The sequence below is a fragment of the Camelina sativa genome, chromosome 9 (assembly GCF_030686135.1).
Source record: "Camelina sativa cultivar CO46 ecotype springtype chromosome 9, ASM3068613v1".
Taxonomy (NCBI): Eukaryota; Viridiplantae; Streptophyta; class Magnoliopsida; order Brassicales; family Brassicaceae; genus Camelina; species Camelina sativa.
In genome coordinates, this window is record NC_141888.1 from 3,770,733 (window position 1) to 3,797,194 (window position 26,462).

General features: G+C 30.6%; 4 protein-coding genes, 1 long non-coding RNA gene and 1 pseudogene across 9 annotated transcripts; 3 read left to right on the forward strand and 3 right to left on the reverse strand.

Moving 5' to 3' along the window:
* Positions 1 to 482: 482 nt before the first annotated feature.
* Positions 483 to 1,410, reverse strand: LOC147937685 (uncharacterized). The gene is made up of 2 exons (XR_015565687.1): positions 1,308 to 1,410; positions 483 to 769 (listed from the first exon to the last, which is right to left on the reverse strand). It is a non-coding gene; the product is annotated as an uncharacterized LOC147937685 (long non-coding RNA).
* A 1,648-nt stretch (positions 1,411 to 3,058) lies between these two features.
* Positions 3,059 to 5,776, reverse strand: LOC147937686 (uncharacterized; annotated as a pseudogene).
* Positions 5,777 to 11,983: 6,207 nt separating this feature from the next.
* LOC104710351 (uncharacterized) lies at positions 11,984 to 16,090 on the reverse strand. Of its 4 annotated transcripts, none has more exons than XM_087466545.1 (5): positions 15,666 to 16,090; positions 12,986 to 13,079; positions 12,850 to 12,887; positions 12,620 to 12,755; positions 11,984 to 12,510 (listed from the first exon to the last, which is right to left on the reverse strand). In XM_087466545.1, exons 1-5 carry the CDS (start codon positions 15,981 to 15,983, stop codon positions 12,092 to 12,094), a joined length of 1,005 nt encoding a protein of 334 aa, XP_087322671.1. In that variant the 5' UTR covers positions 15,984 to 16,090; the 3' UTR covers positions 11,984 to 12,091. The 4 variants fall into 4 exon arrangements, with proteins under 4 accessions (XP_087322671.1, XP_087322674.1, XP_087322672.1 ...); XM_087466548.1 differs by lacking the exon at positions 12,986 to 13,079 and adding an exon at positions 15,125 to 15,218 and having other exon boundaries at positions 15,666 to 16,084; XM_087466546.1 differs by lacking the exon at positions 15,666 to 16,090 and adding an exon at positions 13,484 to 13,625.
* LOC147937687 (uncharacterized) lies at positions 14,205 to 15,118 on the forward strand. The gene has a single exon (XM_087466549.1). The coding sequence runs from the start codon at positions 14,281 to 14,283 to the stop codon at positions 14,962 to 14,964; it is 684 nt and encodes a 227-aa protein (XP_087322675.1). The 5' UTR covers positions 14,205 to 14,280; the 3' UTR covers positions 14,965 to 15,118.
* A 2,157-nt stretch (positions 16,091 to 18,247) lies between the features above and the next one.
* Positions 18,248 to 20,875, forward strand: LOC104710352 (beta-myrcene/(E)-beta-ocimene synthase 2, chloroplastic-like). Of its 2 annotated transcripts, none has more exons than XM_087466544.1 (6): positions 18,248 to 18,650; positions 19,074 to 19,353; positions 19,434 to 19,812; positions 19,908 to 20,126; positions 20,513 to 20,651; positions 20,738 to 20,875. In XM_087466544.1, the coding sequence occupies exons 1-6, from the start codon at positions 18,441 to 18,443 to the stop codon at positions 20,759 to 20,761; spliced, it is 1,251 nt and encodes a 416-aa protein (XP_087322670.1). In that variant the 5' UTR covers positions 18,248 to 18,440; the 3' UTR covers positions 20,762 to 20,875. The 2 variants fall into 2 exon arrangements, with proteins under 2 accessions (XP_087322670.1, XP_087322669.1); XM_087466543.1 differs by having other exon boundaries at positions 20,731 to 20,870.
* Positions 20,809 to 21,626, forward strand: LOC147937688 (beta-myrcene/(E)-beta-ocimene synthase 2, chloroplastic-like). The gene is made up of 2 exons (XM_087466542.1): positions 20,809 to 20,982; positions 21,176 to 21,626. The coding sequence occupies exons 1-2, from the start codon at positions 20,809 to 20,811 to the stop codon at positions 21,485 to 21,487; spliced, it is 486 nt and encodes a 161-aa protein (XP_087322668.1). The 3' UTR covers positions 21,488 to 21,626.
* The last annotated feature ends 4,836 nt before the right edge of the window (positions 21,627 to 26,462 follow it).

Below are 26,462 nucleotides of genomic sequence, written 5' to 3' on the forward strand. Positions count from 1 at the left end.
ATAATATTCATCAACTAAGATGGCTAATATTTACCAAAGTAAAATAATAAATTTTACCATTAACTGCACGTGTTTTTGTCTCGCTTTCTTTCGCGGAATATGAATCAGAGACATCGTATTTTGTTTTTCTTAGTTTCGGAAAGCTTTGGAAGAACTTATAACCATTTTTATTTATTTGCTCACACATTCACAGTCTGTACTGTAGTACACACAAAAAATGACAATCGCCGGATTTTTTTTTAGTATATTTTAATTTTCTTTAAATTTATTGATTAACAAAAGTAATCAATCAACCCCTCAGCTCAGCATGTCAATATACTAGATAGAGGCGGCAATGCAAGTACAGATTATCTTCTCCACAACCCGGGTGAGTTGGGATGAAGGTAATAGAGATCCATGTGGTTGACTATATCAAAAGAATATTTTTTTTTTTTGTTTTCTCAGTCATAATAACTGTTTACGGCTTTAAAAACAAAGAGTCATGATACCCCAAATGATTAGAAATTTAACTTCTCAACGACTTAAACATAGAAGATAACTATTTAGACAATTAATGGAAATGAAAAAATTGTTAAAACTTTTTTCTCTAGCCATGTATTCATTTTAATATACATAGTCGACACTTAGATTCAGACTATGTTTTGAATATCGAGGTGAAGGATCGAGGTCGAGGCACTTTGGAAATAGATTCAGCTCGTCCTTCACCACTGCAATTTCATGCCAACATCTTGCTCAAATGAGTATTCCATGGAAAGTAATTGGTATCGACCTGCAAAAGAATAAGAAAAAACACACCAAAATGTTTAGGCTCTTAAAAAGTATTTGATAATTAAAACAAGTAAACAACAGTGTTTCTTTGTATAGCTAATATTATTAAAATGAAAACATTTAATTAGACTATTAGTATTAGTAAAAGGACAGGCATGTATGTGACCATACCATTGCATTATTTTTAATAACATCAGCACAAACCCAAAATCAAGTTTTAGTTACGTATGGCAGTATATATGGCAGACGTTAAAGATATTAAATTTAAATTCGGTCAAATTTTCTGATAGTAGAAAAAAATCTAAAAATCTAAAATCAAAAGACGTACGGATACAAGAGTTATTCTTCTTTGTTACAAATTTGCAACTAATATATACTAGTCAATATACGTAACATATATATAGTTTGATCGGGCAAATTAAAAGAGAAAAAAAAAGTTAAACCATTTACATAAACAAACAAATAGATTAAAAAAAATATATATATATATCCATCAACTAAAAGGATAATATTTACCAAAGTAAAAGAATAATATTTACCATTGCACTTGTTTGTTTTTGTCTCGCTTTCTTTCGCGGAATATGAATGAGAGACATCGTATTTGTTTTTCTTAGTTGAAAAAAGCTTTGGAAGAACTTATATGAAAAAAGAGCAAGTAGACTCTACTTATATAGATAAAACAACGAATACATACATGCGTATGTATATGCGTGTTAGGTAGGAAAATACAATTGGGGTAAAAGTTAAACTAAGGCAGTAGAGGTACACAGTATATGCCTTTAATTTGTTTTGGTGGTTGGGATATATAAATGATCTAACCTCCGACATTTTTAATAATAAATTAGCAATATACCCTATACCTTATACGCTTGTGAGTCATTATAATGTTGTAACATTGTCCGTTTTTACGTAGGTTTATTCGACAGATTTGGTTTTGTAAATTCCTCAAACAGAAAAGATGTAATCAGAAGTCATTCGGTTGTATGTAACTTTTTAATAGGATCCGATGTGAAGCCCCACATTACTTATAAATTATGGGTGTGATTGGTAACAGTTTTTAAAAGCTTTACAAATATACAGTTTTAATATTTACCAATCACAAAAACTTTATCAAAAGTTTTACCAAAAATTTTACTCTCACCTTTTTCATACAGCTTTTATATACAGGTTTTCTTACAGTTTTGCATTATTCACTAAAAGCTTACAGTTCCAGCTTACAGCTTTTTGTACAGCTTTCTATACGTTACCAATCAGACCCGATATTCTTAACTAGATTAGGACCTGCGGTACACTAGGAGCAAAATTATTTATAATTAAAATATTAAAATTATAAATTGTATTTGTTGGTTAAATATGTTATAATTATATAATAATTGTTAAATAAACTATATAATACTACAATATAATTTATTTTTTATATAATATTAATTTAAATTTAATTAGATATGTCTATTTTCTGATACTGACAGTGTTAACAAAATAATGAAACGATGTTTTACCCGTGTAACATCGAATTACTGCTATTTTTAATTTATATAAATATCAATAAAACCCGTCCTGCTATATAACCCCGTCCCGAGATATTTTAACTCACACTATATCATCTTAACTTTTAATATTTATTGTGTATCTATGGTATAATATTATCATATTTAACCTTTTAAAAATCTTTAAAATAAAGAAGCGGAATAAACCAAATAAAAGTTTTTAAAGTTTGAATGCCTTATAAATCAAGAGTCTACTCATTTGTATTCAGAATCATTTTGGCAATTGAGAATATCATTAATGTCATAGTTATTGCAATGTAATTTTCCGGAAATTTTGTCTACAATTTCATTTTCCGGAAATTTTATCTAGATTATTAGCAAAAGAGTATATTTTCGCGGGTCCTACGAAATTTTAGACATTGTTTTGTCTACAACCTAAATAAATGGAGGCCCTTAAATTATGAATTATCAAGAGGCCCATAAAATACTAAGAGGTCCATATAAAATTGCTAGAAGTCGATAGAATTAATTGCATTAGTGTCATTAATTGCTAAAACTTTCCTTATTAGTATTTTTGAGCAAAAACTGCTGCAAAAATACTAGTATAGATTCGCCTTCTCTATACTTTGACAGGATAATATATCCAAAATGATGGATTTGTATTGGTTTATGAGGGAACCTACGCTATTGGTTTCAAACCCAAACCCAAACCCAAACCCCTAGCTAGCAACTAGTTCTTTTATTTTTGTTCAGCTGTAAGATCGAGATAAAATTTTCTAAAAATTTCAGCTTTCTATGTTGTATTTGTTTTTTTTTTGTTAAAGGGTATGCAATTTTATATATTAGTGTCCAAATGGACTATTTCCGGATTTAAACCCATACAAAATCCCGAAGACTCAATCCACAAACATCAAACCGAACTAAACCATCTAATACAAAACCGACTCAGGTTCACAAAAGAGAAATAAACCGGAAGACATGAAAACCCTAATCTACAACTGTAAAACACAGTGCAGCCGCCGACCATGGACTGTAGATACTCGCCGGAGTGGGACTTCCGGTGAGCCTGGACGGCGCAAGTCGAACGGAGATGGTGATCCAGGATCCGTTGCCATCCCGCCACCGTAGAGCCGTTTTGAAAAGGAGGAAGAAAGCCGATCTTGTCTTTGTCGAGGAGTTCCTTGCGCAGTCGTGAGAGAGCAAAGCAGTAGGGAGTAGATCGAGGGACCTTTGACGGTGGCTTAGCCTCACCAGATCGCAGACTACCCCCCCCCCCATCGTACAAAAGTCCGATGAAGCCTCCAGAATCTCCAATCGCCCGACCTAACCACCTTTCTCTCTTTTTCCTTGCCGGTAAACCTCCTTCTTCCACTCTGCGTAGCTACACTGCCGGTAGAGCTCTTACCGTCGGTGTCTCGCAGATGCTTCTCCCCGCCACAGCTCCCTTGATTTTGATCAGATTGTTTCGCCGAAATGATGCCGCAGACTACGGATGAAGAACCATGAGCTTCGGAGTCTTCATCGTCGCTGGAATCGACGGAGAACTCCACCATCGGTGCAAGAGATCGTGCTCAGAAAAGGAAGAGATTGAGAGAGAAATCGCCGCGAGTGAGATGCACGCGACTCTCTCTCTCTAACTTTTGAAAATTAATGAATTTTTTTTATTGTTCTATGTTGTATTTGTGGTAAAGCAAAAAAACTATTTTACAACAAATATAATATATATATATATATATATATTTGTTGTATATATATATTTGTTGTATCCTACTATATTAATTGGAAAGTACAAATATGAAACTAACCTTAAATGTGTAAAAAAATTACATTCAATTGCCATTAGAAAAACTTAATTAAGATTAATAAATTAATTTAATAAATATAATTAACTAAAAAATGAAAATTGGGGATACATTAAATAAAATAAATTGTAGAAAAGTAAAAAAAATCTATTAGATTCAAAACTAATCCATATTTTTTTAAAAATTAACAGCTAAGATTTTAAAAATCTAATCAAATATAATCTACAACTATAAATTTTATCCTACTATATTAATTGAGAAATACAAATATGAAACTAACATTAAAATGTGTAAAAAATACATTCAATTGCCATTAAAAACTTAATTAAGATTAATTAATTAATTAAATAAATAAAATTAATTAAAAATGAAAATCGGGGACACATCAAATAAAATAAATTGTAGAAAAGTAAAAAAAAATCTATTAGAATCAAAACTAATTCATATTTAAGAAAAAATTAACAGGTAAAATTTTAAAAACCAAATCGAATAAAATATATACAGCTATAAATTTTATCAAAAAAAAATTTTCACCACAGATTAAAATTATTACAGACAAGAAAAGGAAGCCACAGAAAAAAAACAATGATTGTTGTTTTCAAAAAGACTTTTTAGAACTTTTACTAGCTATATTTAGTTGCTTTTGTTTACATGTTAGTAAGGATTGTGTTTAGTTGACAAAGGTTTAAACAATTTTATTCATTACATACAAATGTTTTATTGACAGGTTTTCAAAAAACATTTTTAAAATACAAAAATTATAATATAAGTAAACCAAATTTTTAATCACAAACTATTATAAATAACATAATAATAAAATAAATTATTACAAATTTTTTATTAAAAAAATATTCAGCCCGCGGTTCTCCGCGGGTTAGTACCTAATATATATATATTTGTTGTAAAAATGTTTTTTTGCTTTACCAAAAAAACGTTTTATATTATACAAACAAATAGTATCTATATATATGTATAGTGACGTGCATGTGGGTACTTAGCAGTAGCTTGACTCAAGACTCTTGAGTTGTTTGTGCGTTAGTTGGCTATGGATGCAGCATATAAATACACGTGTATGTGATGTAAACTGCATGTATAACCATAGTGACAATGTTTCTTAGGTTTTATTTGTAACGTACATAATTAAATTGACTAGTTAGAAAGGGAAAGATCAGTCGTTTTTTTTTTTTTTTTTTTTTTGTAACAAATTTTGGGTAGGAGAACATGGTTTGAATAAAAAGAGACATATATAAGGATTTAAAAAAAAAAAAAAAACTAAAAACTAAAAGCCGAACCAACATACTCCTGTAAACCCAAAGAAAAAATGTTATCCCTTATCAAACACAAATTCAAGACTCGGCCGGCTCAAATAGGATATAGAAAAACATGATTATTATATTTTTTTTTTTTTTTTTGGCTTATGTTCAGTAGCTTTTGTTAAACACCGTTTTGTGCCATTTACATTACGTTCTGAAATTAACAAGACGAATTATGGGTTCCACTTATACGCATGGATACCAAAAAAAACGAGTTGTAGTCTTGTAGAAGCATCAAATATGACAACACCCTTTCAAAGTTCAAAGTTATAAGGAGTATTAATTTTATAAAGTTTCACGTGGAGTGGTGGATATACTCACCATTTAATATCAACTCTTTCCATTTTTTTTTTTTTTTTTGTATAAATGAATTAAAAGGCATGCAAGTTAAAAGAGACCTCTGCATCACAAGATTTTTTTGCTTGGATGGTTGCTGGGGATTTCAACGCAATCATCATATACTTCCACTCCAAATGTCACGCATTACTCTCCAGCCTTTGAGATCTTTCACTCGTTCTTTTGTACTGGTTTTATTTGTTTAATTTGACTTCATATATAAGGTCCCCTGGTCCCGCTTGATCAAATAGAAGAAACTAAATTGCGAATATACATGAATGTAATTAGATGATAATCCGTACTGTGCAGCACGGGAAATATTTGCCTAAATTTTGATTCATTAGTTACAAAATAATTATAATATTTTTGTTTGATTTATTCTACATATTTTATAATTTATTTATTAAATTCTATAGTTTCATACTCTGGTTTTGACTATAGTTGGTACAATAAATTTAACGACTTACCGCTATTAGGTTTTGGATATAATTGCATAAATATGTTATAATTGATAGAATCAAGAAAATCTATATTTATTCGTACTCCAATTTACTAATTGTAGCGGTCTTATTTAGAATCACGCTTCTCATAGTGATTTAGTTGTATATACAGCTAAATCACTATGTTATGTGTACTTTGAAAAATTTAATAAGATATCACTATGCCATGTGCAGGAGGAAAAATGTTTGATAAATTAAATATTATATTATATTTTTAAAAGATGTTAATAATTTAATATAGAAGCAACATAGAAATTGAATTAAAGTGCATGAAAATTTATGAGTGAGAGGTGAAATAGAGTATATAAAAAATCTTTGTCACTAAAAATCATCGAGGTCAGTGCAAAATCATAAATTTTAAATATTTATAAGCAATGTTGTACACCACAGAAAAATGTTTGTGTAAACTTTACTGTAATTTTTTTGTTATAAAATAATAGTAGAAATTTTATTTGATTTATTCTATTCATTAATTTTCTAAACTTAACATTTAAATTACTTAGTTTTATACTATGATTTCAACCCGTCTTTGGTACATGATACAATGTTCAAATCTGTGAATTATATATATTTGGTAAAATCCAAAAAATAAAACAAAATCCGTATTGAAGTGGTTTTGTTTAGAAATCTGGATTTTTATTTTTATTAATTATATATACTATATTGAATAAAATATAATATTTGTGATTTCTTAGATTTCAATAAGATGTCATTGCATCGATATGTAGTGCGAAAAAATATTTAATAAATTAGATATAATATTTTATATAAGCAATGTTGTATCTTAGTTTTAAAATATATTTGTCATTATTAAACGATTTAGAGAACCAAATAATTAATCTTAGTTTTATAAATAAAATTAAGTTTTATAATTATTCTACATATTTCATTATTGTTTCTTAAAATTTCTGAAACAATAAATAGAATATGTTAAATAAGTTCATTAATAATTTTGAAAATATTTTTTTATTATTTTATAAACTATTATATGCTTTTCTGTTAGTTATTAAATTAATTAAAATGTAATAATATTTTTGTAATATGCCACATGATAGTAGGGTAAACTTCTAACAACATTGTTTAAATATATATTTATACATGTGTGTTGTAATTTTCTATATACTTATTTAAGTAATGTTGTTAGAAATTTAACCCTACTATCATGTGATATATTACAAAAATTCTATTGAATAAATATATATTTGAGAACAAAAAATAAAATCATATAAAGAGTAAAATTGTCACACAAAAAAAACTTGCAACTCTGCAACAAAAAAAAAAGATATCACCTAGATAGATTTATGCAAGCATTTGCGTAAACTGCAGTGCAAAAAAAATATTTAATAAATTAGATATAATATTTAATAAACACCTTTTATTGGCTAAAAAATCACATTCTCCTTCGTTTAGATGGAGGAGTATTTTTTCAACTAAGGATTAGTGGAACGAGGTGCAAGGCGGGCGTTAGGCACGGGCTATAATATGGAGAGATCCACGGATACCAGACCATCAACCAAGACCAGCTAATGGTAGGGGTAGACTATTACATCCAAATTTAATGGTAAATCACTTGATCTAATCCAGTCCCAAGGGAGTTGCATTTGTCAATCTTGGAAGAATTTATGGATCAGGAGGATATTTAGATTATTCTGAGTTTGCCGATAAGTAAATCGTGTATACTAGATTGTTTGGTCTGGCATTATACTAAAACAGGGAAGTATTCTGTCAAGTCCGACTATCGGCTAGCACGAGAATTACTTGATGAAGTTGAGATTGGGCCGTCCTGTATGGCTCTCAAAGCTCAAGTTTGGAAGCTCAAAGTCCCACCGAAAGTTCAATTTCTTTTGGCAAATTGCTTTCGGTTCTCTCCATGTGATGGACTGGCTAGTTCATCGGGGCCTACGGTGTGACACTCAGTGTAAAAGATGTGATGATGAGCTTGAGACAATTAATCATACACTTTTTGTGTGTCCTCGGTCACGTAATATTTGAGATTTGGCTTCACTTTCGATAGTTTCAGGCGGTTTCCCTTATGCTTCAATGTTTTCAAACTTAGATTTTATTTTCTGGCTGGGATTGCCTCAATTGGCTGTATCGGATATTTAATATCAGTTATCTTGAATTGTATGGATTATTTGGAAGGATATATAAAAAAAGGTTTTCCATGGTACAGAAGCAGAACCAATAGATGTTATTAATCAAGCGCTTAGTAATAAGATTTTATGGGAGGAGGTGCAGTCCTTATCTGCTAAGTCTATGGGTTCTCTAGCCCCCTTGTAAGTTCTTGATATTTTTCCGCAATTTCAATTAGATGGCTCTTGGAAAGCTATGAATGTATTTGTGGGTCTGAGTTGGTGGTGTTGTAATACTGAAGATAAGACGGTGTTACTAGGAGAAAGAAGCCTTCTACGTAGTCCTTCCCCCTTCATTCCGAGCTTCAAGCCTTGTTTTGAGCCATGGAGTCGATTCTTGCTAGAGGAATTGTCTGCCAATGTTTCGAGATGGATTACGCAGAGTTAATCGCGATGGTGCAGAATCCTGAAGAGTGGCCAATTTTTTCCAATCTACTAGAAGATTTCAGCTTGCTCAGATCTTTGTATCCATCTTTCTCCCTGACCAGGATCCCGCATGAGTCAAACAAGAGGGTAGACTGCCTTGCCCGTTCTTCGCGTACTTTATCTTCGACAACTTTTTTTGTAAACTCTTTTTTTTTCAGTTTGAGCAACCAATCTTGGAGTTCTTTTTTAATTTAATGTTTGGTTGACAAAAAAAAAACAGATATATACTTTATAGAAACAATGTTGTATCTTAGTTTTAAAATTTATTTTTCATTATTAGACGATTTAGGGATGCAAATATTTATCTTAGGATTATAAATAAAATTCAGTTTTATAATTATTATAAATTTTGTTACTGTTTTCTAATACTTCTGAAACAATAAATGAAATTTGTTAAATAATTTCATTATATAATTTCGAAAATATTATTTTATTATTTTATAAACTAATATAAGTTTTTTGGGTTACATGTTAAATTAATTAAAATACAATGATATTTTTTGTAATATGCCACATGATCGTAAGGTTAAACTTATAACAATATTGCTTAAATAAGTATATAGGGATTCACCAAATTCTACTCTTTTACTTACAAAAGTAACATAATACAAAAAGGAGCAATTCTGATGGAATTCCTATGAAATTTTGACGGTTTTATGATTTATCAAAAATTCATCCGGAATTTCTATACAAATATCAAAATTATAAATATAACTTGATTTATTTAGACCATCTCCAATATATATTTTTTTATTTTTATCGCTAAAATAGAGGAGCTCTATAATTAATAGAGATGAGTTTTATTTCAATGTATTCCTCTATAATAGAGAATTCTATTTTGTCTTTTATATATATATATAGAGGAAAATATAAATATAGTAATCTCTATTTTAGAGTTAAAAATAAAGGTAGGTTGAAGCAAATTTGTCTGTAAAATAAAGTACATAGTAAATATAGAAATGGGTTGGAAATGTCTTTATAGGATATCTATATTTAAATAACTTGATGATATATTATTTGAAAATGATATTATCTTTCTTTTTTGGACAAAGAATATTATCCCTATTTATTAAGATTATTTGAATAATATATCACTTATTTATGATTTTTTGTTAAACAAAATTTTTTTGATAGACTTATTTATGATTTTGTGATCCTACTTTTATATCAATTTTTTGTTAGAGCAGTAATTGGGTATTTAGCAAATAAGCCTATTACATATTGTTCATCAACCAAAATGAATGTCGTTTGCAACTTATCCAATCTGTGTAATTAATAACAACTTAACATTTGGTTTCCAGTCTTCTTACGTTCAAACAAATACATCTTGAAGAGTTGGAGAAGATTTGTAATGCATTCACATCTTCGTTACATGGAGCTACAATATCTTGAGAATTTCTAGTTGCTTTCCAAAAAAGGTGTGAACGTCTTCTTTGCTTAATCGAAAAGATTAAACCACTGTAGTGGTGCCCTAGTGGTAGTACAAGAGAGATGATTTTTTATGCCCTGGGTTCAATCCTCTTTTGGGATGGACAAAGCATTTATTAAATCGGAATGGACTAAAAGTTGGTTTCGGATACCAAAAAAGAGTATGAGCCATAGGTCCGGAACTCTCATGGTTTAGAAAAAAAAAAGGTGTAAGACTCTATTTTATGAGTTTTCAACTACCAAAACATAGGTAGTTCTAGATATGGAAAAAGTTATGCAAAATACATGATATAAAAACTGTAGTGTATATAGGTAGTTCTAGATATGGCTCGTCCCTTTCTAAACCACTGTAGTGTATATGTATTACATAATTTTGCTTTGACAATTAGACATATATATATATATATATATAGAGAGAGAGAGAGAGAGAGAGAGAAAGAGAGAGAGAGAGAGAGAGAGAGAGAGAGAGAGAGAGAGAAAGTTGGGGTCAATTGACTACTCCTGAGTCCTGACACCTTAAGACTTAAGAGACATCGTTAGTTGGATCCCTACCATCACAGTCTCACCCAATCTCTCAGGAATTAGGAAACCTCAAGCTCTTATGCAACCCGCTCCATACTAGGTCTGGAAACATGCAATTGCCTAGCTCAGAATCTCGACCAAATTTGCTTCAACTAATCAAAGACATCTTTCAGACAATCAGAGCCAAACTTGTTCATTATAATCCTCTCATAGTGTAAACATATACATCATTTGCTTCTCTCTAATTACTTTCTCAGTTTATAGTCCTTATATAAGTTATATTTTAAATAAGTCTCCAAGCTAATTAACCTCAGTTTTTTGTCATTCAGATCAAAAGTTTGATCAAAGAATCTTTGTTAGTGATATATAATTTGACTTGGCAAACAAAACGAACAAAACCATTTTTTTTTTTGGAAGGTGGAACAGAAACAAAATAAACGACTGTGTAGTTTGTGTTTGATTGCAACTAGACAAAGAAAAGTTCAAAGCAAAAAGGTATGTAAAATGATATATAATTATATTGGGAATAAATCAACAAAAAAATTAAATTCTAGAATGTTGATGGCGACGATCCATCCACGCGGCAATGACCATGGCCTTTCGAAAATTAGGTTTACGAACTCAAATAACATTTCATATATCACTACAAAAATCTTGTAGTGTAGTAACATTTTATTTTTAATTTAGCTTCGGTTTAAACGTATGTAATAACATTTCGTTTAGTAGATTCAACTTTTTTGTCTTCCTAATCTGTAGTCAAGTGGTAAACCGGTCAAAAATAATTTATAATTTTCAGTGAAATGAATACAAGTGTGCTAAAATAATTTATCAAAAAAGATAGATAAACCAATCTTTAAATTAAAATGAAAAAATCTGGTTCATTGTTGAGTGACAAGATTCAGTTAATGCCTCTCTTGCTGCTATACAAAGTCGGCAATGATTAACATATGGTCAATTTTTTTGTGATGTGGAGATTGTGAAAACTCTACTCCGTCTAGATCAGTGTATCCGCATAAAGAAGACGTTGATGTGACCTCTCATTAACACGAGTTCTCCAATGGCTTAGATATTTTTAAGTTTTGAAAAATAATTACTGGTAACAAAGGGTGTAATATAAGGTATCAACTTTGGCCCAAAAAAAAAGTATGTCAATATCCTCGTTAAATTTGTTTAGTTGTATGGATAGTACAAAAATATTGTATATGAATTTTACATGTAAACTGTATATGTCAATTTTACATGTAAATTGTACTTAATAGTACAAAAAAATATCAAATGTCAATTTTCTCGTTAACTCTGTTTTTTTTCAACTCTTGCTACAAACAGATTTTGCACAATATAATTAAATTTAATACAATACATGATTGTGTATGCTTATTAGATTGCTTCATCATCGAGATTGAGGAACAAAAGATATGCAAGCAAACCAAAAACAGGAACAAACCTAAGATAACTCACCAACTCAATCTTGCCCTTCTTCACATTTTGCAGGTTCTCTCCAATCAACCACGGCTGAAAGATTGTATACAGACATATATCCCATATAAAAGCGTAAGCTAGTCTCTCCGATCCCAAATAACCAATGAGATACTGCCATCTGTCCATTATTCCACCGAAATCTCCATCTGCTCGACCGTAGAGAGACCACAATGTTGATATCAGACACACCGTAGCTCCGGTCAGACCAACTATTGGCGCACCCTTGGTCATCGCTTCGCCAAGTTGAGACCTTTTGCGTGGTTTATCAGTCTTGTCAGCGTCACTGAGCCGTAAAGCCATGTATGGGATTAGAAACGCTGTTCGCAACACGAGATCAACATAACCGAGATAATCTACTTTAGAGATGTGCTTTTAGAAGAAACTAAGCTTATTAGATATATATAAAAAAAACAAAGCTGCATTTACTATTTGTGAGGAACATCATGAGACCCCATAGAACGTCAAGAGAGCTTTTGTATCCATCTCTCTTTCGGTCTGTGTATAGCAACGGAGCAAACATGAGTGTCCAAGCTATCACAAAGTTGAATAACCCTTCAGCCATCTGTTGATTTTTGTTGAAGACATTTTAAGCAGAATGACAAAATACTATCACTATTGCACAAACAAACAGTTCAAGTTTAATGGTACATTATTACCGGGTGAAGAACAGGAGCTTGTAAGAATTGGATACCAGCTGTTCTGCCACCAAGTGTCAAAAATCAAGAGTTTTTTTTTTCATGAGATCGATATAATTGATCAGAGAAACGCAAGACTCTTATAAGCAGAACATACCGGAGTTTGTAAGAGGCAAGACAAAGAAGAAATTCAGAGAAAGTCCCAAAAGAGAATTCACTGTCTCTGAACTAATTGCCCACACTGGATCTCCCTGTTCATCAAAAGAGTCTCATTTCTGATTTAAAAAAACCGCATAAATCTAAGATAATGCTAATCCAATACACATATACAAAAATTATCAAACCATTCAAGCAGAGATATTATGGTTCTCATTCACAAAATTATCAATGTGATGATTCTACATAAACCATAGAACAATTCTCACAATCCGTGGGCAAGTAGCTCGGAGTAAATTAGTAATCACATAGATCTATGCCTAGATTTCATAAACTAAAGACTATGATTCAAACCACAAAGTTACAACAAACCTAAATCGATTCTCAAAAACATTCAACCAGAGAAATTGAAATGGTTCTCATTCCTATAACAAACGTCATCTACAATGTTAATATACAAATTTTGTGATAAAAAAACAATAAAAAATTGTTTATATACAGATTCAATAAGCTTAACCCGGGTCTAAGTAAAACTTAAAAATCAATAAACGGATCGCATTCGCAGCCTCAACAATCGACAAACTCTACTCTCGCTGGGTTTCACTTTGCAGTGCTCTGACTTGACTCAAGACCCTGTTTTTATCGTCTCTTATTTTGCTAGTTTTCAAATTTAAACGTTTTCGGTAAAAAAAAAAAAAAAAAAAAAAGCACATTGCATTTGAAACAGAACCAATCATGTTTAGGAACATGTGTTAAGTACTTACCAACGTGTTAACGGAGGATTACAATTCACAAGTTCACAACAATATCATGTTACTCACGTCTCATCATATATGAGTTGATTCTATCATAAGTGTTTAAAGTAATTAAAATAATTTTACGAATATGACCATGCTACAAAAATCAACAATTTTAATACTAGTTGTTTCCAATTATTAAAAAAAAAAAAAAAAAAAACTGAAATCTATATCAACAACATATAGTCACCGTCTCACCGAGATAATATTTTCTTTTTTTACCCAATTAAATAGTAATTTTCCTATTGACAAAAAAAAAAAAAAATAGTAATTTTCCCTTTAATAATCCCCGTAGAAAAGGATATCAATTGTCTTTTTGCCTTTTTGGAAATTGGAAAAGCATCGTCTATAAGTTACTTTATACCAAGCGCTCTTGCTTGTACTGTAACTCTTCTAGGGTTTTAGTTGATAAACCATCTCTAACGGGTTTTGTTATATCGACTTAGTTGCTCCAAATCTCTATTCGTTTTTTTCGGATCTCTATGCTATATCCTCTGGAATGGTCTGTTTTATATCTGAAGAGAAGATGGAAGAAGCTAGAAGAGCGATGGAGATTGCTGAGAAGAAACTCTCGGAGAATGATTACGATGGTGCGAAGAACTTCGTTAACAAGGCTCAGCGTTTGTATCCACAGCTTGATGGTTTGAACCAACTGTCGATGATGATCAATGTTTATATTTATGCATCAAACAGAGGAGGAGAAGAAGCTGATTGGTACAAGATTCTCGGTGTCGATCCTTTAGCTGATGATGAAGCAGTGAAGAAAAATTACAAGCAGTTTGCTCTTTTGCTTCATCCGGACAAGAACAAGTTTGATGGTGCGGAAGGCGCCTTTAAGCTGGTTTTAGAAGCTTGGTGTTTGATGTCTGATAAGGTTAAGAGAGCTTCTTATGATCAAAGGAGGAAGTCGAAAGAAACAAGGACTCAGATCCAGAAATCAACAAACCAACAACAAGATGGTGTAGATACGAGGAAGGAAGCAAGAAGTACTAAGCATGCATCTGCCGCGGATGCATCAAAACAGAGGCAAACAAGTGACTTTTGGAGAAGCAGTATGTTTTGGATAATATGCAGAAAATGCAAGACACAATGGAGGGATTCTGATCTTAACAACGCAAGACCTTGTCCAAATTGTAGTCAAACTTTCATTACAAATGAGAAAACTCCAAAAGCACCAAACTGATGCAGCATTCTAGAAGCTTCTTCTTCTCCACGTTTCTTTTTATGTTGGTGTTATTCAATTTCCTTTTGCTATGTTATTTCCTTTTCTTTAAGATTCTCTTTAGGTGTTTAGCATTATTGAATCTAGGGCTAGCAGCTTTACCCCTCTCTTCTATTCATACCGGAGTTTGTAAGAGGCAAGACAAAGAAGAAATTCAGAGAAAGTCCCAAAAGAGAATTCACTGTCTCTGAACTAATTGCCCACACTGGATCTCCCTGTTCATCAAAAGTGTCTAATCTAAGATAATGCTAATCAATACACATATGTGACATATACATGCAAATTTCTAGAGACAAAGAACTTTTTCGATTGTCAAACCATTCAAGCAGAGACATTATGGTTCTCATTCACAAAATTATCAATGTGATGGTTCTACATAAACCTTAGAAAAATTCTCACAATCCGTGGGCAAGTAGCTCGGAGTAAATTACTAATCACATAGATCTATGCCTAGATTTCATAAACTAAGACTATGATTCAAACCATAAGTTACAACAAACCTAAATCGATTCTCAAAATATTCAAGCAGAGAAATTGAAATGGTTCTCATTTTCTATAACTATCCAGATCATAATCAAGATTCATCACATTCTATATAAACCTTAGTAAAATTCACAACTATGAATTTACGGAAAAAAATATTTGAAGTTAAAATCACTCACAGGAGCATAGGGAAGAAGAAAGAGCCATAGTATATACACAGCTTCAGCAGTCCACAGAAGATACCGAACGATTCTCCGTTTAGAATCATCTTCGATCTCAACCGTCGCCGTCTCCGGTTTCCGGCGAGCACAGCACGGGAACGAGGAACTGTTTCGTGTTCGTAATTTGAAACAATCGGTTGTTGTCTGCCATGGATTGCAGCACCGATCGACAGTCGAGATTTCTCTACTCCGGCGGAAAAGGCGAGGCGGATTGGTTTGGGAAGTGTGGAGGCGGTGACGGAGACATGACACCGTCGGTGAAGTTATCAGAATCATTGTCGTCCCTTCACTGCATTATCCACCGTTAGTCGGAGATATTTTGATATATCTGAAAAAGAAAAACAAAAACTCATCGTAACGGCAGCGTTTTCGCATTCTATGATGAGTTTAAACGACGTCGGTGGATAAAACTTGAATTACACTCTTCAAAATTGGGCCTTTAACGGGCCTTAGACCCAAAATTGTTTTTTCATCGTAGAAGTGATTTGAGTCATTTTACGAAACATTTTTCTTCGGTAACCACCAAAATGTTTATCCCTAAACAACAAAAGAAATCGACATCAACCTAATTTTTTGGCATGGCTGCCAACAAAACGCATAGCCAGACTGGACTTTCTTCTAATCAAACTTGAACTGTCTCCATCACTATAATTCTTTGTACACAGTTTCTACAATTTCTACATTTGATAAATATTACAGTAGAACATTTATAAATTAATACTCTTTAAATTAATACTCGCTATAAATTAATAAATTTTTTCCAGTCCCGAGTTGGGACGGTATAAAAATTGATACAATTCAATAAAATAATAAAATAATACCTTTTTAAAAATCTTTTGTAAAACTATGGTCCCATCAATATCATAAACTAATAATGATATAAACTAAATATATATATATATTTAAAAATATTTAGTGAAATACGGCTATATTAGAGTTTGTCTATTCTTGAATTTGCATTCTTGTTGGAACTCATCTATAATCTTTCGTATTGTTTTTTCAAATTGCATCCAAAAATTATGGAGTGTTTTGTACGCGATAGTTGTTTCTTTACGTGTAATTGGTTCTAAAGATACTTTAATATATTTTTGGACTTCATCATGAAGGATAGTAACATTAATTTCTTCTAAACTCTAAACTTCTAAACATTTATCATTTTCACCTGGATAATCTACTAAACTATTGACATCAATCATATTACAATAGTCGAAATTATATGAAAGTGTGAATTATAACAAAGTATTTTATTATTAATTAAAAATATTCAAAATTATGAAACATGAAAAAATCTTTTCATAAATTAATATTTTATTAATTTATCGATAAATATTAATAAAATATTATTGTAAATATTAATTTATCGATAAATATTAATAAAATATTATTGTCCCGACCTTATTAATTTATAGAGGTTTTACTGTATTACACTACAATTTTTCAATAGCATAGTTTAGTTTCCTATAAACGTAATATTTCCTGACAACGAGGTGGTAAGTGTGTCACCTAAAAGCCAATCAACATTTTATATCTCTATACTTTGTTACATTAGAAAATAATGATTTCGAGTCGTATAAAAGAGAAAACAAATCAATCCACTAATTGTTAACTAATTATGAGTTGAAATTGTATAGAAAAAAAAATGATATACAGTATCATTGTTTTGAAGTTTGTTGACCTAAGTAGGGTGTCCCAAATAGAACTTATCGTCTGTCCTAAACCGTGATTATGTTCGAGATGGAACATAATAAGATCGTCTATCATGGGACTTATAAATGTATATAAAAAATATGAGCTAATTCAATTATTATCAATTATTATATACAAGTAACATGTTTTATATTAATTTATATTAAATCATATAGTTTCCCTTACCCTTACAAATAAATTTAGATTTAATTATAATTAGGTATATAACCTGGATTATTTTAGTTAGATAAACGTCATTATACAAAATAGACATTATCAAAAGAGTATCGACAAAAAATTGGGTGAAGTTGCGGTCAAACAAAAAAAGTTGCTATTTTAGTGAATATAGTTTTAAAAAATCTGGTAATCTTGTAAAATAGAGAGAGCAATATATAATATGTTAGTTAATAATATAGAACTTCAAACTAATAGATTACTCTCAGAATATCAATTTTTTTTATGGGAAATTTACCACTAAAATAAGTTTTTCCAAAAATACCACACTTATAAGTGTCAATCAATCAATCCACTTTAAAAAAAAAAAAAAAAATATAAGTGTCAATCCAAACCTAAAAAAAATTATATACTCTTAAAAATCAATTTATTTATGTGTCTGTGGTATTTTTGGAAGAAAAAAAAACTTTAAGTATGGTATTTTGAGGAATTCCTCACAGTTCTCACCAATAACACAAAATAAGTTTTGTTTCCTAATTTAGCACATACCCTAAAATAGCTTTGACACAAGTTTTATAACAAAATAACACATACTCCATAAATTTCCAAAAATAGCACTACTTGACACAATTACAATTATATGCATGATATAGTTTTGAAGATTAGAGTTTAAGTATGAAAGTTTAATTTGAAAGCATGGTACTATTTTTGAAACTTTAGAAATGATGTGTCAAACTTAGAAACAAAATTTATTTATTTATGTGCTATTTATGAAAATTGTTTTAATATATATTTATTTTTTATTCTGACTTTGTCTATATAAAGTTGTACATGTGTTCTCAATGTATTCAATAAATCTCTTCTACTAAATCAATGGCTACTTTATGCATGGGTTTAGCTCCTGTTTACCAAAATGCCACTGTCCACAAGTCTCGTCTTCAACGTCCTCAGCGTTTCATATGCAAATCTATGTCAAAAACGAGGCCGGATGCTAATCATGTTGACCTCCGACGACGCTCCGGCAACTATCAACCTTCTTCATGGGACCATAGTTATCTGCTCTCCATCGAGAACAAATATGCGGTGAATTATTCATCATTCTTAACGCTTTATTTGATGAGATTTTTAATTACAAAGTTTAAATAGCTAAATGTAACTAGTTTAAATTTATCTATCGACATATATATATATATAACTACAAAACATATATTAGCTAGAATGATATTTGACTAATTAAGCTGTTGTTATTATATGGAAAAAGTAATATGTCATGACTTTATTGGATGAATTTTATTTGACAAACCATTTCACTCATGAACTCTGGTTTAGTATAAACATTAAGTTAAGAAAAATTGTTAAAGGGTTCATGATAAATATTGATTAATTATTTCACACAAATGATGTAAATATATGCTATCATAAATCTGATTTGCTTCCCCTAATTTATTTTTAATTAGCGTAGTATTAAAGAGGACTTACTAATTAGTTATAATATGATGGATACAGAATGAAAAAGAAAGGATGACTAGACACGTGTTGAAGAAAAGAGTGAAGAAGATGTTAGATGCTGTAGAGACGAAGAGCCGTCTCGAACAATTAGAGCTCGTCGATGATTTGCAAAAACTTGGGGTTTCGTATTACTTTGAGCTAGAAATAAATAACATTTTAGCAAATTTTCATCATGAAAATGGTAAAAATACTTGGAAATGTGACAAGGAAGAAGATTTACATGTAACTGCACTAGAATTCCGACTTCTCAGACAACATGGCTTTGATGTCTCTGAAGGTTAGTATTTTCATATTCAGTAGAAACGAAGTTCATAGTTTCATTGTATATAACTAGAATATTAATGTCCATTTATTCAGATATATTTGATGTGATCATCGACAAAATAAAAAGTAATACGTTCAAGAGTGAAGATATTAAAAGCATCATCACTTTGTACGAAGCCTCGTATCTCTCCACGAAATTGGATACAAAATTGCATAAAGTCATTAGACCTTTTGCAACAGAAAAAATAAGAAAATTCGTTGAAAGTGAAACGTTAAACGTTGAGGTACGTGAGATGGCGATCCATGCGTTAGAAATGCCGTATCATTGGAGAATGAGAAGGCTAGAGATGAGATGGTTCATAGATGCATACCAGAAGAAACATGACATGAATCCTTTTTTGCTGGAATTTGCCAAAATCGATTTCAATATGGTACAAACTGCTCATCAAGAAGATGTCAAATACGTTTCCAGGTAATGGAGATCAACAGAATAACTGATGGTTTTGGTATCTCACATTGGTATTTTATATATACTCTTTCTAATCCTCTCCCTTAAATTATATGAAGTTGGTGGAAGGAAACAGGTTTGGGTAGTCAACTTCACTTTGTAAGAGACAGAATTGTTGAAAATTATTTTTGGACCGTTGGAATGATACACGAGCCACAATTTGGATATGTCCGACGGATCGTGGCTATAGTTGCTGCACTTATTACAGCTATTGACGATATCTACGATATCTATGGCACTCTTGAAGAACTAGAGCTCTTCACGGCTTTGGTTGAAAAGTAAGTACACTCTACTACTTATATTTATCCTCAATTTTCGTGGTATATTATCAAAACTATATAACATTATCCAAATATATATATGAGCATATATGTGTGTAAAATATGCAGTTTCCGTTTAAAAGCAATATTTAAATAATCATTTTCACACACTAATTCGCATAAATATTTTTCAAAAACCCGGTTGCCCAAAAAAAATTAAAAATTCAATAACCCCTTTTATTAGAATTATAGTTTTTTCGTTTTTGTAAATAAAATTATTAAAATAGTGATATGTTGATGATAGATTTTTAATTAGGATTTTAGTTATCTATTTTTTTCGTTTGAACCAAAAACAAATCAAAAAAATTCTCATGATATTCATTATTTACAACTTATATCTGCAGTTGGGATGTAAATCGTCTGGATGAGCTCCCCGAATACATGAAGTTGTGTTTTCTTACTTTGTACAATGAAATTAATGCCATGGGATGTGATGTTCTTAAATATAAAAATATTGACGTCATACCTTATTTCAAAAAATCGGTAAGTTCATATTTTCTTTCTTAATTATTGATGGATATTATATATAGTATTAGTTGTATTATGTATTTGTTGAAACTAGTGGGCAGATTTATGTAAAGCGTTTCTACTAGAAGCAAAGTGGTAGAAAGGAGGATACAACCCAAGCTTAGAAGAATACATGCAAAATGCCAGGGTTTCAATTTCTGCTCCAACAATCTTAATCCACTTTTACTGTGCTTTCCCTGACCAAATCTCGATTCAAGTTTTGGAGTCTTTGGTCCAACAACGACAACAAGTCGTCGGATGCTCTGCCAGTGTGTTCCGTCTATCTAATGACCTTGCAACTTCGTCGGTAAATGATCTCTCTTACCTTCTAGTTATATTTTATAAATCACATATGACTATAATTCACAAGAAGATTATATGATGATCCTGTAAGTTGTAAGTCATAAATGAAACCAAAGTTTCTAAAATCGACAACCTGAACTAGGAAGACGAAAGTCTGCTTTTCACGTACGTGAATGTGTTTGGTAAAATGTATGTAGGATGAATTGGCGAGAGGAGACGTTCTCAAATCGGTTCAATGTTACATGCATGAGACTGGAGCTTCGGAGGAAGAGGCACGTGTGCACGTGCAGCAGATGATAAGTCACACGTGGAACGAGATGAACTACGAAGCAAGAACGGCGACACGCAGTTCATCGTTACTTTCTCAAGATTTTGTGGAAGTTGCAATGAACTTGGCTCGCATGTCGCAATGCGTGTATCAGCATGGCGATGGTCATGGCTGTCCCGATAAAGCAAAGGTCGTTGATCGTATCCAAACCCTGATCGTTGATCCAGTCCCATCAGATTAAATTACACAGTAATATTAATTTTTAGTGGTAACAAAACAAATTATATTTTACTTTGTGTGGGATCTTTTTTCTTTTTGGTTTAATTGTGTGGGATCTTGGATTGCCAAGCTGATTTGAAATAAACTATCGATTTCCAAAATTATTTTTTTTTGCAAAGTTAACAGTGAACTTTATAAAGTTAAGCAAACCATGGGAGTTTGAACCAAAAAAAAAAGAAAAATGCAACCATGGGAGTATGGGACACTACACACATATAAATAAATAAAAAAGTTATCAAAAATGCTAACATTTGAAACATGGTTATGTTTCATATCAGACCAATGAATTTTACAACTTCTTTTTAGAACTTCTAATGGGCCTTTAACAGCATGACGCTAAAATATAGCCGTTTCGGTCAAACTGCGAGCAAACATGAGTGTCCAAGCTATCACAAAGTTGAATAACCCTTCAGCCATCTGTTGATTTTTGTTGAAGACATTTTAAGCAGAATGACAAAATACTATCACTATTGCACAAACAAACATTTCAAGTTTAATGGTACATTACCGGGTGAAGAACAGGAGCTTGTAAGAATTGAATACCTGCTGTTCTGCCACCAAAAAGTCCGAAGAATTGAATCATCGTCGTCCCTTCACTGCATTATCCACCGGAGAAAATTTGATTTTACATACAGTATATGAAAGAGAGACTCGTAAACGACAACGTACTAGAATCAAAATAATGCGACATCGTTAATCAACTCGACTACATCACCCATATGGAGTAGGCTTTTAACGGGCCTTTGACCCATTATGTTTATGAAAACAAAGATGTGTGGAGGCACATACATACATGAAACCGGATATAACCGAAGCTATACCAGCGTAGTAGACTAGGAGTCAATAGTCATGTTAATAATTACGCCATTATTTTCCAGTAACATCAATGTTTATGTCATAGAAACTTTTATCTCATAATTTACCAACGCTAAAAGCATGATGGAGCACTTCTTTTCATACCTAAACGGGCCATGCTTTGTTGGCAAACGTAACACGAGGATCACGAGGCTTATGTAATTTGGAAAAGATTAGATTTTGTTCGATTTCACTTTTTACGCTAATAAGAGCTGAAAAGGGCCATCGTTTTGTTGGCACATCTTAACGATAAACACATCGATATTTCTGCCTGAAAGGGCCATCGTTTTGTTGGCTAACATAATAGTGTTGTGTTCTGCCAGCCTGAAAGGGCCATTGTTTTGTTGTTGACACCCAGTGACGCGATATCTAAATACAAATTGCTTCTCATTTACTATGTGGTAACTTCGGCCATTTGAAAAAGGGTTTATCCATCCTGGATTAGTTTCAGACTTTTTCTATAAACCTGGAGATCTATTCTGATATTAGAAAAAAAAAAAAAATCATTTGTTTGAGTTCCTATATTAATTACATTTACATGACAATTTACATCATTTCAAAACAAACAATTCACTGATGTGCTATCTCTATTATAGTAAAAGAGAAGTACAACTTCTCCCACTACCAAAATTGCCATCAGACTTAGACTAGAAAACATTGTCATTAAGGGTAGATTAGTACTTAATCATGTCTTAGTCGGGTTTAATTTTTTAAATTACCCGAAAGTTATCAATCGGATAGTTTGTATTTTGTAGTTATAGCCAATTACGACAATAGAATCCTAAATAGAATCATAAATGGGTTTCACATTTTTAACAAGTGAGCTTTTTTTGTTTTTTTCCAATTTTTCCCCCCGATGAACATAATTTTAGAATCTCATATGTGTATTGGAGAATTCAATTTGTTTCCCTCATGATCCTTTGCTGGACAAATAACAACGTTGGAGAAGGCGCTTGCCGGTGGGGATTCACCGGAATTATGCCATGTTCGATAAAAAAAATGAGATAATGATTAATTGATGGATCTAACATACAGTTCTGTGCAAAACTCATAAAATCATGAAAAAAATCAAGTGCTAGCGTGATTTTGCAGAAATGGAATCTGCAAAAATCTAATCTTAAGGAAGAAGATAAGGATAATTTAGTAATTTACTCTTAACTAAAAAAAATTGAGTGGGTTCGAACCCAAGACCAAGTCGTACATCGAACTCAGCCTCTCACCACCAGACTATACTAAATTATACAGAATGGGTTAAAAACAAACTATATATTCACCATCACAACTGATAAAAATATAAATAAAATTATCATTAATTGCCATAAAAAATCTTAACAAAATATTCTATAAATATGACATATTAATTTCAAAGATATTGTTTTGTCCTAAAGTTTTGGTAACTTATAAAATTAAGTACTTATTATAGATTAATCGTATAAAATTAACATTTACTAAAATGTTAACAATAAAAATTAATTCAAATCATCATTAACTGCTAGAACAGACTTAACAAAAATATTTCAGAAACATCGGATATTGATTTAGCAAATATTGATAGGTCCTACTGTCCTAGATTTTGGAAACTATTACAATTAATATAATCTTTTGAGTGAATATAATAGCACATTCGAATTTATACTAACTACAATTCTTTCAAACTTTTTAAATATATTCTTTAATTAGCATAATTAATAATTAATAGAAATAATACAAATCTCATAATATCATAAATATATTCCATTATTTAGTTTGCAATTGCGTCAATCCCAAAAGCACAATTGGAATCATATTCTTTTTGGAATCATATTCTTTATATATACAATCTTAATTTCCAAATTATCTTATTTTCACAGATTTTCTAAACTAATTCCATCACTACACCTTCATTAGCATATTCAGATGTTATATATCATATTCATATGTTTAAAAAATATATTATATTGAGATGTTTAAAGATTAAATTATCCTAACCATGTTTAAAAGGTAAATTGTTCTTATTTTACAGGATTGGGACTCATTTGAGAAATTGCAACTATACAAAATTTTATTCTTATAATGGTCAAATTGTTAAGTTTCTTATACAATCTATGCTCTTATTTATTTACAACAGGTTCAAGAAAATTTTATTGTTGATGCAACTACATTTTCTTCCAAGCAAGAAGCAATGGAGCAAAGGAATTCTGGATGATGAGAACTAAGGGGAATGGCCACACATAGAAAAAAACAACTAAGTAATTAGAATTTTTAAATGTGAAAATATTATCTTGGAGAAAACTATAGTTAACTATACTATTTATATATTTTATTGAGCCAAATACTATGTATTTTCTTACTTAAGGGAAATAATACTTGCATGTGTCACACAAGTTTCTTTTTAGTCGGTATTATGGTTTTTCTAAATGAAATTTTGGTAATTTTCATTCTCATTTATATTGTATGTCCTTACGTAATTATTTTACTCTCAATTGTACTCTTAAAATTTTTTAATATTAAATATGTTTAATTTCTTCTTCTAATCCTAACTCATCATAATACCATTTACTCAGATTGTTTTTTTTTTTATCTTTTATTTTATTCAAACTTCTTACAATAATATTGGAAATGAAAATGAAAATGAATAGTATATACAGTCTGTTATGGATCGTAGTATCCGCAAATATTCTTCGTAGTGCTATTTTTTTTTTCAGTTTATTTCTTTTTGTTATATCAAAACTCATTATATTATTATTTATTATATTTTCTTTATTATTTAATACTATTTTATCCTAACTCTTTACACAAATATATAGTTTCCAATAATCAACCGTGATATAGCAAAATAAAAATGTAACATATTTCAATCTGTTATGAATCGTATATATCTATAAATATTCCCCGGCGCTGTAGCGCGGGTCCGATCCTAGTTTTAAATGCAAAAAGCAACGCTTACGCTTCGTAGTAGTATTTGTTTGTTTGTGTTTTTTGTATATGCGTTTAAGATTCGTAGAATATCTTAATTTTAAAACCCTTACATATCATGACATGGTATCATGACATGTTGTTGTTGACATAATGGTACTCCTTAAATCCAAAATCTAGTTTTTTTTTTACGGATATGAAAAACAATATACTCCCTCTGTTCTATTTTATAAGATTTTTTTTATTTAAAATCACAAAGTTTAAGAAACTATAAATGTATTTTTATTTATACATGACATAATATTATTTAATATTTATTTAAAAGAGTTTAACCAATTAGATAAAAGACTGCAGAATACAAATAGTCATGATATACTAAATAAACATAAATAATGCATTGAACTTTAAAAAAATCTTATAAAATGAAACAAAAATAAAAGACTAAAAGATTTATAATTTGGAACAGAAGGAGTATTATAAATTATCATAAATACATCATTTTGTAATTAACATTGTTTCAAACCTTTAAACTAATAATATTCAATTATTTCAATTAAAGTTTACAGTTTATCATTGATAACTAATTAAAATAAATGAAAAACTAAATTTTATGGCTTTTCGCAATAATTTTCTTTTCTAAAAATTGAATTAATAAGGAATAAAATGAGTATTATTTAGTTCAAGATAAATACAATAACACAGTTAACCCTAGACTTGTGGTATGTTAAAATACCATAATTGCTTAAGTTCACATTTGCTTTTTAAATTTATAAATACATACAAATGTATTTTTATAGAAAAAAAATGTGTGTAAAATCTTATAAATATGTGTACAATCTCATAAATATTTTATAATCTTATAAAATCTTGTAAACCCTTATAAATCATTTAGAAATACTTGGACGAGATTCTTATCCTATGACGAGATACGGAAATGTTATGAGATTTAAAATTAAGTTCTAAGAAACTTAATTATTTGCATGATATGGAAATGTTATGAGATAAAAATGGACAACTGAAAGGAGAAACTTTGAAAACGAGTACAGCAAAAGAGACATTTGTAAAGATGCTCCATTTTTCAAATGAGATTACTAAATTTAACCAAACGCAAAAGGGAAAAAACGTGGCTATATGTTTATGTGACTAAGTGCCACAAAATATTTTGTGGTTAACTTGTAGCAACTTAA